At 44.7% G+C, this 16,517-nt stretch overlaps 1 protein-coding gene across 4 annotated transcripts in view; it reads right to left on the bottom strand.

The window, feature by feature from the left end:
- Positions 1-16,517, bottom strand: part of LOC139048620 (DNA excision repair protein ERCC-6-like) — a 374,291-nt gene that overhangs the window by 186,981 nt on the left and 170,793 nt on the right. For all 4 annotated transcript variants that reach the window (XM_070523067.1, XM_070523070.1, XM_070523068.1 and 1 more), the window contains 2 exons: positions 13,755-13,925; positions 354-530 (listed from right to left, as the gene is read on the bottom strand). In XM_070523067.1, coding sequence (XP_070379168.1) covers positions 354-530; positions 13,755-13,925 — 348 coding nt within the window. The remainder of the gene's footprint in view (positions 1-353; positions 531-13,754; positions 13,926-16,517) is intronic.

The raw sequence follows: 16,517 nt of genomic DNA, 5'->3' as shown, positions 1-16,517 counted from the left end.
ATGATGATGATGATGATGATGATGACGACGACTTCGGAAATGCGCCAGGGTTGCAGTCTAGACTCGCGCACAGCACTTCAAAGGTTCAGACGGGCATCTGCATGCTGGACGTCGAAACCTTTGGAGATTGCAAAGCCACTGACAATCATCAGTCGAATACCTACAATCTACAAACTGGCCAAGAAGTGCTGGCCAAGAAGTGCATCACAGAAGGAAGCACAGAAGGAGGGCTAAGTGGCTCGTTAGGTGGATATGCAAGAAATGCTGCTGTTTTTGGCATGCTTTAGCTCACAGTGGTGGCAAGATGTTTTATTGGGTGCTCACCTGCAGCAGAAAAGGAAGAGAAAACTTGCCTGGACGTCCGAGGCATTTGAGTAGCCACCCTGTGTGATGGGGACAGCAAACTCTTGCATGAAGACCGGCAGGGTGCCCAGCTTGCCTGGAAAGACAAAGTCCAGCAGAGACCACAGTTCCCGCAGGCTGTTCTGGATCGGTGAGCCTGACAGGATCAGCCGATGAGGGGTGCGAAACTGCAAAGACCATACAAAGTTTATATTACTTCTGGCAATTTATACAGCCGTTGAAGGAAAGAAAATGTGGGTTGGGAATATCAGGCTATTGAAACAGATACTACAATATTTCTTGTTCATGTCACAACAGTGGCAGCATCGTGATGCACAGGTCTCCTTCTTTTTTGTGTATAAGAAAAGCTCAAAATATTTCCCAGGTGCTCTGCTCTCAGTGTTCTTGTGCAAGCTCAGTGCAATGGGGCAGACGGGCTGGTGCTTTAAGTGGCACGACCTGGCGGTGTTGACTGGGTGGTGCAGAAAAGATGTCATTTCTGCAGTAACACGGGTGGTCTGGCTTGTTTTGTGCATAGGTCTCGCACTCGACAAGTGCTTGAAAAGTTTGTTAGGCATTGTGTGCTACTGCCTGTAGCAAAAGTCTTTGAAAGTGGGCACTTTTTGTTCGAGAAACTTTCCTGAAAGCAGAGGGACCCATCGACTATGCTGAGCAGCACACAATCCCCAACATTATTGTTACATGCTGAATTGTCATAAGGGTGGTGGCATGACCCCCTGAGCTTTTGAACATGCCGTGCTGCGACTTGCTTGCGAGCCACGAAATTGGCTGGATAGTGCAAGTCACAGCTCTCCTCACTGCACCCCATTCTTCGCTTACCCATGCAAAAATCGAGTGAAGTCCCTAAAGCTGTGGATAGTGTTTATTTTTTATGGCAAAGCTGTATATGGCTAACAAATTTGTCTGTTCGTCGCCTGTACACCAAAAACTACTCCGGCGCAACCCCATGACCACGCAGGGGGAAAAAAAAAGAGAAAGAGAGGCACGCAATTGGCTGCACCACTAGTGACGCCCTCACTCTCCGTCACGGCCAAGTGCACACGCAGCAGTTTCCTTCCGACTCCGAAATAGGTAGGCTGGGTGAAATGGCTAGGCCACACGTCATACATACTCCTCAGAAGCCGGCAGTTTTCGATCATCAACGCTGCGAGCAGAACCGGGAACGAGCTCGTCTACGCCGTCTCAATGCTGCAGCCCGAGCACAAGAACATATTCATGCAGCCGACTGCAAGCAGCAACTGCGTACCAAGGATCTAGGAGCCTATCAAGCCATCATTCAATTAGGTGTTGAGATTAACCCCATGATAAACACCGGAGCCGCATGGCTCAGCTTCGCTGGTTAACCATCTGCACAGAGTGCCTGGGCGGTGATATTTTTTCTTTGTTATTTTTAGAGAAATGCCATGCAAAGAATTTAAAGGACTTGAAAGAATTTCTGATGCTGAAGCGGTCCATGTAATTAAGGGAAAGATCATACAGCAGTTGAAACTGTTTCAGAAAAAACTGCCGAGATGACAAGCGAAACAAAATTGATCCGCTGACATGCTAGAGACAGTCAGTTGTAGCACGATGCAGCGGACTTGTACCGTACTAGGTCATGCCGACCATGGCACGTGACACGTATCGACCAGTGAGGCCCTATATAAGCACTAACACTTGCAGCTGCACTGCTGCTCCCGGATTCATCGGTAACTGTCTCAGCCTGTCTGTAGCTGATGCATGGCATCAAAAGTGGGATCCATGGTGGAGGAAGCAGCTACCATACCAACAATCGTGGAACTACTGAAGCCACCAGACCAACTTCATCTAACAGGAAATGTTAAGAAGTGAGAGCTCTTCAAGCAAAAGTTCGAACTGTACGTACAAGCAACAGAGCAAGCAAAATAACCGCTGACAGAAACCACCAAGTTCCTAACTGCTGCTGGGGATGATGCACTGGAGGTCTTCAGTAACTTTACGTTTTCTAAAGGCAAAAACAACCAAGACTACAAAAGACTGTGGTAAAAAAATTTGAAGAGTACTGCACAGAGCAGCAAAAGAAAAGTCTTCAGAACAAGAACGCAAGATGAAGTTGAACCAGCGGAGCACTTCATACGAGACCTGAGCAAGCAAGGTATTGAAACGTCTGCCTGCCTTTCGAATCGATGATTCACGACTGAATCGTGTGTGGTACTTGGAACTGTAAACTAAGTAAAAAAAATGCTGAGAAAAGAATTTGACACTCTAAAAGGCAGCACAAATCTGGAATGCCACAGAGGTTGCAAGCAAACAAAACGAAGCATGGCAAAGTAAGGAAAAAAAAGTGGACACTACCAAAAAAAGTCTACCGACACTGAAGCCAAGGTCTGTAAAAGACATTACAGTACTCCAAGTGCAATGGAAGACACGAGCCAAGGAAGTGTCTCGCCTTTGGCAAAATTTGTCGTGCTTGTGGAGCCCGAAATCATTTTGCGGTTTGCTGCAGAGAGCATGAAGTTAACAAAGTGCAACACGAAAACGGCGATTTCGAAATCTTGGACTTCCACCATATGCGGATTTCATAAAATGGACTGGATTGTTAAGGCCCCAGTTGGAGAACAACAGGCTGCGTTGAAGATGGACACTGGACTCTTAAACCAATCTATGTCAGCAAACAGATTCCAAACGAAGCCACGCCCGAGGCCAATTAATTCCATTTTGCCGTCCTACAGCGGAAATGCAATCCTGCAGTGCAGAGTGACAATTAAAGTAGTCAACGAACATTGGTGCCTCGCAGACTTTGTTGTGAAACGGAGCCAGCACATTTTAGGTCTGGAACTGGCTGAATCCCTAGCACTTTCGATTCCATAACAACAGATAACGTTGCCCTGGCCTTACATGACTTTCCCCACCTCTTTGAAGGCACTCACTGCCTGTCTGTGGCTGATACAGGCACTGTACAAAAAAGTGGTGTTTAAATATCCATTGTTACACTATATTATTTGTAGCTGATTGCAAAGTGTGCTCATTCATGCCTTTGTTCAATGGAACCAAGTTCAAATAAGGCAGAAAGTAAGCTGAGATTCCCGAGGCAGTTCACATTAGGAAAGCTGAGGATAAGTGTGCCATCGCATGCCCTGTTGGACAAAGAAATACTATTTCTAGAGAATGGCAAATAATATTTTTCAATCTACACATGCTCACTTTTTTGGTTTCAAGTATGTGCATGAAGGATTGTTATAGAAGCACTGTTTTTTTCTGCAATAAACTTCCTAGTATGTGGTGCCCATAATGTTTTATGTGTTTTTCAATCTACAGTTAAACCTCAATAAAGCAAAGTCGGTAAAATTGGCGATTTGCTTCGTTATATCAAAATTTCGTTGTATTGAAACTCAACCATTTATGCAAATAAGTACAGTCCCCAATCAATTTTTTTTTGCATGGAAAGCGGCCACAGAATTTTCCGAACTATCGGGCAATCGAAGAAAGCAAGTTTGAATGAGAAAGCAATTCATTTTGATGAATTCAGCAGTCGGCAACGAATGATATGGCTGCATACCACGTCGACTATATGTTCACATTGGCAGTACGAATGAAGCGAAGCCAGCCATGCACTCTGACCTCGCGGCTGATAGCGTTATCTGCACTGGAACAACACTATCATGAAAAGCACCGGCAATGCAGAGCAAATGATTAGTGTGCCTCTCACTTCAACGGGTCACTGAAACTCAAGATTATGCAATCTACTAAACGCACAGGAAGACAGCTTACATGATGCCGCACCATCTTGGCACGCCCCGCCTTTGCACACTCTTTGCACACGCGACACTTTAGCTCTGAAGCATGGTGCGCTGCTGCATATGCGCTCAGCAGCGCTTACACCTTTTACGGCCTAGATGTGCGCCGAATTACCCCGCCCCTTCACATGTGCTTGATCACGTTACCGCGAACTCGCTCCCATCACCCTCTTTCCCTATGCTCACGTAGGAAGGCGGCATTTGTGAAGCCACCATCTTTCTAGTCTCACCTTCACACATTTACTCGCACCTAATGCACACAGTGCATGTTCACAATAGGACCTTACCGCGTTTAGTGGAACATGATGTGCCTACACTTTGGTGGTCACTCTTGTCGCGCAATTTTAGAGGTGCGTTTGCAAGCAGCCACTTGTAATTCAATCATTTGATCATCTGCGTCCGTGGAAGTTTCGATTTATTGTCTCGGCATTCCTTTGTGGTGGCAGTGAAATTTCGTTATATTGAAATCATATGCACACACTTTGTTACATTGAGGTTTTGAATATGTGGTGTTCTACAAACAAGAGATTATGAAAAGTTATATGCAGTAAAACCTCGTTATTTTGGCCCCCGTTAATTTGGAAATTCAGTTAATTCGGACGCGCCGTCTGGTCCCATCAAACATGTACCTAATCCTATGGCACGAAACTCCCGTTAATTCGGACATATTTGGCTCGACTTCGGTTGATTCGGACAGTTTGCGGAGCTGAGAGGCACGTGAGGCATATAGGATCAGGTGGCACTAGAGGATGTTCAAATCATGCTGCCAGCGATGGCGTCTCCGATTAGCGTGCGCCAATCTCAAAGGACATGCTTGCATGTGCTGGGAGTGCCGAAAGGCCGGAAATATGTCAAGGCCGCCATGTTTATTTTATTGCTACATAATAGACATACCTACATCTCAAAAAACATGGTGGCAATGACGTACTTCTGGCTTTACAGTCGTTTTTGGCTCTTGGCACTACCTCTGCATCGCTATGGTTATCGGCACTGTAGTTATCGGCACAGTAGTTATCGGTCTATGCTAGCAACCCTAATCTATACATACATGTTTTTTTCTTTGTATTGCTGTCTGCCCTCTCCGACGTTGTCTTCTGCTTGTGCAGTTGTGTGGTTGTGGAGTTGAGCAGTTTTTCATCGTATTCGTTTTTATCATGTTTATTGATTTGCGTCAGGTGCATGTGCGAGGACAGCGGAACTTTTTTTTGTGTGTATGTTAAATTTTCTTTGCGCTTTTCTTTTTTCTGTTTATACTTAGTTTTTATTGACATTGTGCGTGCACTCGTCGCTTTGTTGCTGTGCCACCATGTGCTCTCGGGCCCCACCGAAGTGGGCGAAGTATGAGGCAAAGGATTTGGCAGCAAAAGTAGAAATATTGAAAGCTGTGAATGCAGGGGTGCCTCGGCAGGTCATAATGAATAAATTCAACGTGAAGAGAAGCACGCTCAGCACATACATAAAAAATAAAGCGGAGATTCTTCAAGCGTAAGACAGCGACAAGTTCGCTGACAACAGGAAGAGACTGTGAATGGCGGCGCACCCAAACCTTGAAGAAGCGTTGTTAAGATGGATTGCCGATTCGCGCGACGCACAGCTGCTTTTGAGTGGCCCCTTTACCTGTGCGCAGGCCGAAAAGTGCACGCTGAAGCACAACATTGAAGACTTCAAGGCATCGGAAGGCAGGATCGACCGATTGAAGAAAATACACGGCCTGGTCTTCCAAAGCATGTGTGGCGTGAAAAGGGCTGGTGAATGAAGGCATTGTCGAAGATTGGAGGGCCGGATTACCGGCACGCCTAGCCGATTATGATGCCTTCGACCTTTTTAATGCGGATGAGACGGCCCTCTTCTACAAAGCCCTGCCAAATAAAACCATCACATTTAAGGGGGACCTATGCGTTGGCGATAATCGAAGCAAGGACAGAATAACAGTTTTGCTGGCTGCCAACATGACTGACACGGTGCGGCTACCACTACTGATAAACGGCAAAGCAGAAAAGCCAAGGTGCTTCAAAGCCTAAAAAACTTCCCATAGACCATCGCTCGAATCGAAAGGCGTGGATGACCTCAGCGATATTTCAGGCCTGGCTGCGCGAACTGGACCACTGCTTTTGTGCAAAATTGATCAAAGCACTAATTTTTCTAGATAGCTATAGTGTGCAAAATAATGTGTCGGGGCTGACAAACATGCAGCTGCATTTTTTGCTGCCTAACACAACGGCTTCCCTGCAGACTCTGGATCAGGGAATTATTCAGTATGTGAAAGGCCGATACAGAAGTGCTTGAACACATGTTGCTCTGTATGGAGGCAAAGAAAAAATATGATGTAACTCTGCTCAGCGCAGTACAGATGGTGGCCCATGTGTCGGGCAACACGCCGCCCGCAGTAATTGCGAACTGCTTCCGACACAGCGGCTTTGTCCGTGACAGTGATTCTTTGGAAGCTGGGGACGTGGACGTTAACCAAAACGCCGAGGAAGGTGACAGTCGCTTCGACAGATTTCTGCCTCTGGACATCCTGCTGGACAAATACATCCCCACCGATAGTGATGGTGCCATTGCCGGTCGCATCAACAACAATGAAATACTGGATGCACTAGGCGACGAAGACCTCGACTCTGATAGCGAAAACGCGCCCGTCATGAATGCGTGTGAAGTGCCGCGCCGCGCTGCTAAAGAGGCTGATGATGCCCTTAAGGTTTTGGAGGACATCTGTGTTGTTTCTCCTGACAGTCTGCATGAATTGCACCACCTACAAGAACTCCGAAAAATTGTGCTTTCCGTGCAAATGTTTTGTGCGCAACAAGCAACAATAACTAGTTATTTCATGAAGTAAAGGTATGTTGTTTTAGGCATTTTTTTATCTATTATTGTCTAAACCTCATCAATTCGACATTTGGTTAATTGGGACATTTTCTTTGGTCCAGTGAAATCCGAATTAATGGGGTTTTCCTGTACTTCGTTATGTCGAGAATTTCATTATATTGAAGTTCGTTATATAGAGGTTTAACTGTACATTTGTATTGCACTAGCTAATTTTTTTTCAGGTATGATACTCCAGTACCAGTACCAGTACCAGTACTCATGTATGGGGCAGAAACCTGGAGGCTTACTAAGAGGGTTCTACTTAAATTGAGGATGACGCAACGAACTATGGAACGTTAAGGGATAAGAAAAGAGCAGACTGGTTGAAGGAACAAACGTGAGTTAATGACATCCTAGCTAAAATCAAGAAAAAGAAATGGGCATGGGCAGGACATGTAATGAGAGGGGAAGATAACCGATGGTCATTAAGGGTTACGAACTGGATTCCAAGGGAAGGGAAGCGTAGCAGGGGGCGGCTGTGGGTGGATGAGATTAAGAAGTTTGCAGGGACAACATGGCCACAATTAGTACACGATTGGGGTAGTTGGAGAAGTATGGGAGAGGCCTTTGCGCTGCAGTGGGCATAATCAGGCTGATGATGATGATGATGTTGATGATACATCAACTAGCTCAAACAAAACTCTTTTCATATGTTTTTGTTGTTGACAACGACAACAAAATAAACTATTGCTGCTCGATCGTTATTTCTCTGTAAGCAAAATTAATGTGCATGAGCACTAAGGCTACAGACACTCAATCACGGTATTTATTGATAGGGATATCTGGAAATGTGCTTTTCTGGAACAAGCATGTATGTGGGCAACCTCAGTGCCAGCACGTACCACAACCAGTCAAGCTCAGTCATGGTGTTAATGCCAGCATCTTATAATACCATATTTACTCGAATCTAGGCTGGCCCCCATTTTAAGCCACTCCCTGAAAATCCAAAGCGAGAAAGAAATAGAAGCCTTACCTCTAATGTATGTCAAACAAAAAAAAAACAAATTTGGCGTTCACAAAATCAAAACCTCACATATTGAATATAAACATGCTGAGCTCATTCTACTCAGGGTGTCTACCAAGTTGACATTTCCAAATTACCTGAGTTATCCAGGTTTTCCTGGGCACCTTTGCAAAATTACCTGAATGAGCCAGAACATTGTTTTATGTCAAGATGGGCTGACACCATGTTGCCCAATGCTGTCACTCTCTAGTAAGCATGTTGAAAAAAAAAATGATTTAATTCAGTTTGAATAGTAAGGAGTAAGATCTATATAATTCAAAAAGAGAACAGAAAGAAGGTGATAGTAAAATGCACAGCGGAAAAAATGGTAAAACACATTCCAAATCGAGTGGAACATTTTCAAATACGAATGAAAAAGAGATGCATACAGAAGTAAATATTTTCGAATATGAGCTATTTCTATCAACTGACAGCAAGCTCATTGGTATGAGGCCTGAACATTGTCACAACTAAGATTCTCTCTCAGCAGCGGGGAAGTCAACCTCAACTGTCCTGACATACCGTATTTACTCGCATAATGATCGCACTCGCGTAATGATCGCACCCCTAAAATTTGTCGTCAAAATTCGATTTTTTTTATTTCCCGCGTAATGATCGCACCCCGAACTTGCCGCAGCGATATGTCGTATGCTAAGTCTAGCGAATAATGATCGCGCTTACCACCTGTCGAATGCTACGCGAACGACTCTTCAAGACAAGCCAAGCGGCCTGCACGCACTAAACATTCTTAAGTAGATGCCTCATTTCATTACTTTCATCACTTTCCGCACTTCCATGACAAAATGAGGTACAACCAAACTTACCTTTATTATGGGTTGGCTTTATAATGGCTGATGTCAACAAAAACAATAAAGGCGCATTTCGATTCTTTTCATCTGCTTTTGCACTCGTGAGCACGCAACAAATCGCGCGCGGCAATGATAGTAGCCACGTTTACTCTGATACGTTAAAAGTGTGCCCTATTCATACGCCGACGCTTGTAACACAGCTAAGATATTCGCCCACCCTTAGCGGAAAGTAGTGAAGTCAGATGCCGCATTAAAACTTCTTTCTGGGCGAGTTGGTGCATACTTGACATAAAACTGTTTACAGCGCAAACACATGCAACCACAAAGTAAGGGACAGGACACAAGCGCTGACTGTCAACTAACATTTATTAACGGAAGACGGGTGCCTTATATAAGGGGAAAGGCAGAAGCGAAAGGGGAAGGGAATGATACAATCGGGGAAAAAGATGATGCGCATCGATAAACGAACATGCCAGCAGTCAACGCATTCAGGCGCGAAGAAACAAGAAAACGATGAAACTAGACAAACACTAACAAAAGACGAGGGATACTAAGATACAGTGAAATCAGAAAGCAGCCGCTTCCAAAAATTGAAGATCTGTCGCAAAAAGCGATACAGTATACAGTATACAGTATAGTACAGTATAGTACAGTAAAGCGATAAAGTATCGCTTTTTGCGACAGAGCTTCAATTTTTGGAAGCGGCTGCTTTCTGATTTCACTGTATCTTAGTATCCCTCGTCTTTTGTTAGTGTTTGTCTAGTTTCATCGTTTTCTTGTTTCTTCGCGCCTGAATGCGTTGACTGCTGGCATGTTCGTTTATCGATGCGCATCATCTTTTTCCCCGATTGTATCATTCCCTTCCCCTTTCGCTTCTGCCTTTCCCCTTATATAAGGCACCCGTCTTCCGTTAATAAATGTTAGTTGAAAGTCAGCGCTTGTGTCCTGTCCCTTACTTTGTGGTTGCATGTGTTTGCGCTGTAAACAGTTTTATGTCAGATGCCGCAGTTTCCGCAGCATGCCCGTCATGTGTTTCTGTCACTGGCAGCTAAGCGCGCCCACCTATTACTGTCCCCTCAAAGTGGACATGGCTACGTTATTGCCGCAAACTTGCCGATATTAACGATATTATTCATCACTAATACGGAAGAAACTGTTTCAATGCACGTAATGTACTCACGAGAAGAAAAAAAAAATCGCGTTCGGCGCGTTCGGCTCGCTCCGCTAGCCGCCATTTTTGTTTTGGTGTCCCGCACCCGCAATCTTGCATCCCGCAGCAAACGCGGACGAAAAAAAAAAAATTTTTTTTTCCCGGGAAATTTAACCCGCGTAATGATCGCACCCCTGAATTTGCTTCAATTTTTCTGACAAAAAAAGTGCGATCATTATGCGAGTAAATACGGTACTCTCAGCCTGTACACAATATCTCTGTTGAGTTTCACTGCTTTAAAGAGTGTATTTTGGTTTGGATGAGGGACAGCTGCATCTCGGCATGAGCCAACACTTTGTTTTCTTGAGCTCTAGCTCCTTCAAAGAGGTGCCGGCACGCTTCCTTTCTTGTTAATTCCTCAGTGCACTGACTCTTTCTGTATCCTCCTTCCGCCACCCATTCGCCCCATGGATCATTTGGAGCATCCTCTTGGTCAGTTGTACAGTCAACATTCGATTTTTCAGACTCCCTAGGGGCTGCGAAAACATCCAAAAAATCGGGCAGCCCCCCCCTTCCCCCCCCCCCCCCAAAAAAATGAATGCATGTCTAACTCTTTTGTTACCACGCATATTAAAATCGATCCCCGGTGATCAATACTTTAGATTTGATTTGATTTTGACTTTAGATTTCGACATGTTGGAACCGTTTTATCCACTTAAGGCCATCCAGTAGTCAGTAAAAGCACTGAACGTTCAGAATCAGTTAAACTTTTCACGCTCCGGTGATGACGTGATTTTTGATGGACCTTTTTGCAACGAATGCGCATATGTTGTAGGGAAAAGAGGCATGGCCGTCACCTTCTGCTGCGCTTCAGAAAAAATCATGTTGCTCACGATTACACTGCACTAGCATCAAGATTTTCTAATCAAATGACTCGCAGTAAGTCAAGAATTCAATTATATCGCCAGCTTTGCTATGCGACAGTGCTGAGTGGTGATAATTAACCGAAAATGACGCCAGCTGTTCACTAGTGAGCTTTGGTTTGGAGTCTGAGTCGTTTTATTCCACCAATGTGTTACAAGGACCGCAAAGATGAACAAATACCAGACATTTTGTGGGGAAAATGCAGAGTGCACCTATGCTTAACAAAATCCAAGAACTGCTTCACCGCATGCCATGAGTGATGAACTGGTCTTAGTTTCTTTTTTGTATCTAAAGAATGGCGGTGTACTAAGCATTTATTTTTTCAGACACCATTCCTCGGTTATTTATCTTTGAAATGTATATTCGGAATTTCCTTTGATGTTAATGTTTTAGCAGATATCGTTTTTTTTTTGTTTTTATCAACTGGCAGCAAAAATGGTGCTTTCTAGAATTTTTATGTTTTACCTAAAATTCTTTTGTTTGGCAACGCATGTTTTTGGAAATAGAATTTCATTATGCACAACACGCTATGCTGCAATGTGTGCTGAAATATTATTTGTAGTGGTAAATATTTTTTTTCCGAGACATAAAAAACTACAACTTTCTCGCGGTAACAAAAGAGCTAAGGGCTCAATCTGCCACAGGCACGTCCAAAAAAGCTCTTAAGGCTTGCCAGTAGACTTATTAGGCATATCAGTGCTCGTACTGTGACAGGAGATGGGGGTGCACGTGTGTGTAATTAAGGAATACATACCGTGTCCCGCGACAATTGCCCCTTCCTATGCTTGTTATGCTTCACCGCGTAACATTTTTCTATTGAGGCAAGGCTAACTTTCGGAGACTGGCGTTGCTCCACACACTGCGCTTTGCGAGCTTCAATGCCTATCACGAATCACGAGATTACACAGGTGGAGTCAGTGCCACTGCTGACAGCGGTGAATTCTTTCAATGAAAAACATGGCACAGCACAGCAAGAAGCTAGCGAACGTAGAAGCAGCTAGGCCTAACGCTGTGCGGTAGTGGCTACGGCTGCCAGAGGATCAGCGTGCGAGAGCACTGGTTTGAGGCGGCGAGACAATCGAAATGGCGGCGGTGGTGGCTTTGATTAATGCCATTTCAGACCTGCAGTCAGGGCAATATACATTGATTCTATGGAGTACGTGGTGGTGCCGCAAAGCCGCCCGAATTATCGGGCATGTCCGAAAAATCGGGCTTCTGGAAAGTCGGTCGTTAACTAGTCTGGCAATACCTAGTGCCAATGACATGGCGTCAACGACGATTCCTTGCGATTCGTCTGTTACTGGAGCCAGCATTAACACGACTTTCGTTCTCTTTCAATAAAATTACAGCTAATTTTCCCTTACAGAAGCACAAATTCCCCAAGTTTTCCCCGAGTATTTTCAGACTATTCAAATTCCCTGAGAATTCCCGGTTTTCAAGGTTGGTAGACACTTTGCTACCTATCTTCCTTATCGCTGTCATCTCCTCATTGTGGCCGGCACACGCAAAAAGCGTCTTCTGTTGTCCCCTCCAACAGTGGACATTTTTTTCATTGATACCGAAGTTCCGTCTGCCTTGAACGTTTGACGATGCCTATGCGGCTAGCACAATTTTTCATTTGAAAGTGGCAGCATACGCCATGCCAGACACTGATACGACACAGGTTGAAATGGTGACATCGCTCGTGTACTTCAGTTGGCTAGTAGTGCGGTTAGTAGCGGTTGCGATACTGACTTTTCTAGATGGCGCTAGCTATGCATTATATTTATCAATTTCAATTAAAAACTGGTACATTTTTTAAAAATCCTCAAATCTGAAGCAACCATAGAGTTTGGTATACAATTCTTTGAAAAAAGAATCTAGTGGCCTAGATTTAAACAAATATCCTAAGCGCTTAAGCAAACAGGCACATATTGCTGCAGTCTGTAGCTGCAGCTTGATGCTGCATGACTTGAGCGGTGAGAAATGCTATGCTATACAACTTCACAGTTATTGTAGCCGACCCTATTGTGGTAAGTATCTCCTCATATCTGTTTCATGGAATGCACATGTGGCATCGTGCCGCTAAAAAGTATTGCACGCTTTTATTAGGTGATAACTCAAAGAGCCACTTGCAGCAGGGAATGGCAGGGCATTTGGGTTATCGCCTATTAGATGCATGCAGTATGCTTCTGACGGCACTATGCCATATCTTGTGAAACAGATTCGTGAAAATGCTAACCGCAATAGGATTGGCAGCGATAGCTTTATGTGTGATGTACCATGACCCACAAGGGCTCGCAGTACCAAAAGAGAAAACCGAGTGCATGCCATCATTTTCAGATCACACAACTGGGCAAGTATTGCGAGGAAGCTGCCTTGGAGGTTGCCTACTGCTCTCGATCGTGCATGCTTCATGCTTTTTTTGTTCATGTGGGATTTAGCACCCATAAGACATATCGTGTGATTGAAGTTTGGCAATGTACTGGATGTTGCTGCTGAAAGATTGTGTTTTTCAGGAATGTACCAACCGGTAAAGAAGAAACATTAGTGTATTTGGTTATTGCTTGTGTCCTTGGTCATGAACGTTGGTGCTGGGTAAATGGATGAAACGAGATCATATCAACAAGATTTCAGTGTTTTCAGATAGGAGCCTCAGAGCTAAAGCTTAAGGCTGAGAGTAAATGCAGCAGTAAGGTAACACATCACAGTCATGGCTTACAGGCTCTCACAAGACCATATTGCACTATGTTAACGAACTCACAATATGGTCTCATGTCATGGCAGGTCTGCTGTAGCAAGTAGGGAGGCCATGCAAGAACTAAGGTTTGTACAGGAAAGTATTTATGGCACACCATCTGGACAAAAAACCCTTGCCATGTAATGGAGACATGTTGTGCACACACCTGCTTGCAGGCCAGTGTGGTCTGGGCATCTGGGTTGCGGATTTTGTGGCCCTCATCGAGCACCACATAGTGCCAGTCATGCTTGAGCAGTAACCTGGACAGCTTGGAGACACCAGCATACGAGGTGACCAGCACCCCATTCTCCTTGGTGATCTGCTTCACCAGGGACTCCTGGTGAAAGACAAGAGAACAAAACCCACTAGTCTGAGAGAGCACATGTTGCCGCCAACAGACAGAAAACTGCAAATCATATAGTCTTGGGCTTCAGATTATGATCCATGTTGCAATATTGTGATGTGCCAATGTCAGGAATGCCTGGCCCTCATGTGCATAAATAGGCGAATTCATCACTGCAAATAGTGCAAAAATGAGATGGTGAACAAAGAGCTGTGTGTTCTTACCTGAGAATATGTGGCATCTTCCCTTGCAGCCCTGGCTACAAATGAGCACAACAGGTGTAAACTGGCATTATAACAACTGGAATACAATGTTAAGAATATCGTTCATGATACCACAATGAAAAGGTGCATTGAACATGAAAAAAGCTTCAATAACCGATAATTATTATAAGCTTACAAGAACAGGGTCTCATGCAAATTCCTTTCTTAAAATTTTATGATGCCTCCTGGTTTGTCCCGACATTCATAGTGAAAGTTCAATGACTGAAAAAAGATACCATCAGAAGGCAGCAACATGTCAATCAACGAGAATTTTCTCACAATGTCTAGACAATTTCCCGCAGGGCAGGGGAATTCGACAGACTACCCCCTTTACACAGTCAATCAACCCGTCAAGGTGTTTGACATCAAAATCACTCAACTTATATGTATTAGCTTCAACCTTTCTTCCTACCACTGCGCAGATGCAGCCCAATGTGTTTCTTGCCGAGATGACAACATTTACGCCGAATCTACTACCCACCTTTTTCATGCGGTGAGACAAGATGTGCAGATATGGAATGCCGGCGACTGGTTTATCATTAGTGTTGACCTCTCTTGTCACGACACCTTTTGCTTCCCATTTCAGCTTCTTCAGCAATCTTTCACTGAGGGAGGCTAAAGTATTTACGGGCCAACTTGACTGCCTAAGCTTGTTGAGTTGATTAGAAAAAGTTTCAATTATTCGATGTGGGAAAGACTTACGCAATGCAGCTTCTAAACAGGATGAGGCAATATTGTTCTCCACTAGCTTCGAGTGATCAGAATGGAAATCTAGAATGGGCTTCACAGGCCTCGGTGAATACACCCAACAGGCACACTCACACCCAAGTAGGATATTTAGATATTTGAATACAGTAAAACCTCGATGACATTGCGAGAAGCACACGTGCCCACCTTCCCTCGCGTCATTGCAGTCGCATGTTGCAGACGCGTCGAGAGCTGGCATGGAGATGGGAGAGGCATACTGCGCCTTCTCCCAGTTCTCTCTTGCTCTTCCGACGTGCGCACCCTACTGCCTCCCCCCCCCCCTCCCTAACTCGCGGGAAGGTATAAGACAGTGCCACCAGGAGTGATCCTCTACCTCTGGTGCTTGACCTCTAAGCTGCCAGACTGGATTACCTGCTGTAACCCGTTGCCTCACTATCCCAGGCAACGAGGCAATGCTATTTATTACTTATTGCAGAGAGGACTTCTCTCTGCCAGTGTCCTTTATTGCTTGTAGCAATAAACGTTAGAGTCGACACTGCTGGTTGCCTTATTTGTTCGAACCCGATGTAACTGTGTTTACATGCACTATGGGTTGAGAAATACTACGAAACAACTGTTTGTGGCTACATCTGGAGCTTGCCTTCAGCCATAATTACTTTGTTCAGCGCAAAACAACGGACACAAGGCGACCCCCCCCCCCCCCCCAGGACTAGGCGCTACTTTTACAGACATCATTTTATTGTGTCACCCCTTTATAGACAACAGAAGCTAGAGGAACATGCGCAGTGAGCACCATGCGCAGTGAGCACCATGTGCAGGAACCACCAACATCCGATCAAAAGAGTGCACTCATACGACAGAATCCAAAAAAACCATATTCAGCACTGTACAAGGTTAAAGAAGACACACTGTGACCCCATGACTGTATGAAGAATCCTTCCGATAATTCTCGGGCGGTGATATCACTGCCCGAGAGTTATCAAAATCGTAGTATCACGAAACATGGCTTTGCACTTGCATATTTTACGATGTTGAGCCAAATAGGAACCTGTGCCTGTTGGTATGCATTGCTCAGGTTCTCTAAGGTGCTCGTTAACACAGCGGCCTGACTGCCCTACATACACTTTCCCACGTCACAACGAACTCTTATATACCACACCGACGCTGCAATCTACAAACTTCAAGTGATTCTTTTCACAATCTGTTTTTTTACTTGTTTTATAAGTACAGCTGCACAACATTGACAGTTTCTGAGGAGCAGAAAACACTGCTGGAATTTGGTATCTAGTGGCGACATTCTTTAGATTGTGAGCCACTCTATGGCAACACGGCACAACTTTGGGCGTCTTCTTTTGTGTAATACAGTTACTTTTGTGCCGGTTCCCTTTCAGTTTCTGAAGCAATACCTTCGAGACTGACGTCACCACAACACTTGGGTAACTGGCAGCCTACAGCCTGCAGCCTATTTAACTGTGCAATGAAACTCTGGTTCGCTGAGTGATGACAAGATTTCATTCCTGAGGATTCTAGAAACATCAAAGCAATGGCACATTTAACGGCCACGCACAGAGCAGACCCCCACATTTGGCAATACGGCAAGCCTTCTGTGTGTTGG

Source organism: Dermacentor albipictus, chromosome 8 (assembly GCF_038994185.2).
Source record: "Dermacentor albipictus isolate Rhodes 1998 colony chromosome 8, USDA_Dalb.pri_finalv2, whole genome shotgun sequence".
NCBI classification, from domain to species: domain Eukaryota; kingdom Metazoa; phylum Arthropoda; class Arachnida; order Ixodida; family Ixodidae; genus Dermacentor; species Dermacentor albipictus.
Note: the sequence above shows the minus strand (reverse complement) of the source record. Positions and strands in the feature narration are given on the sequence as shown.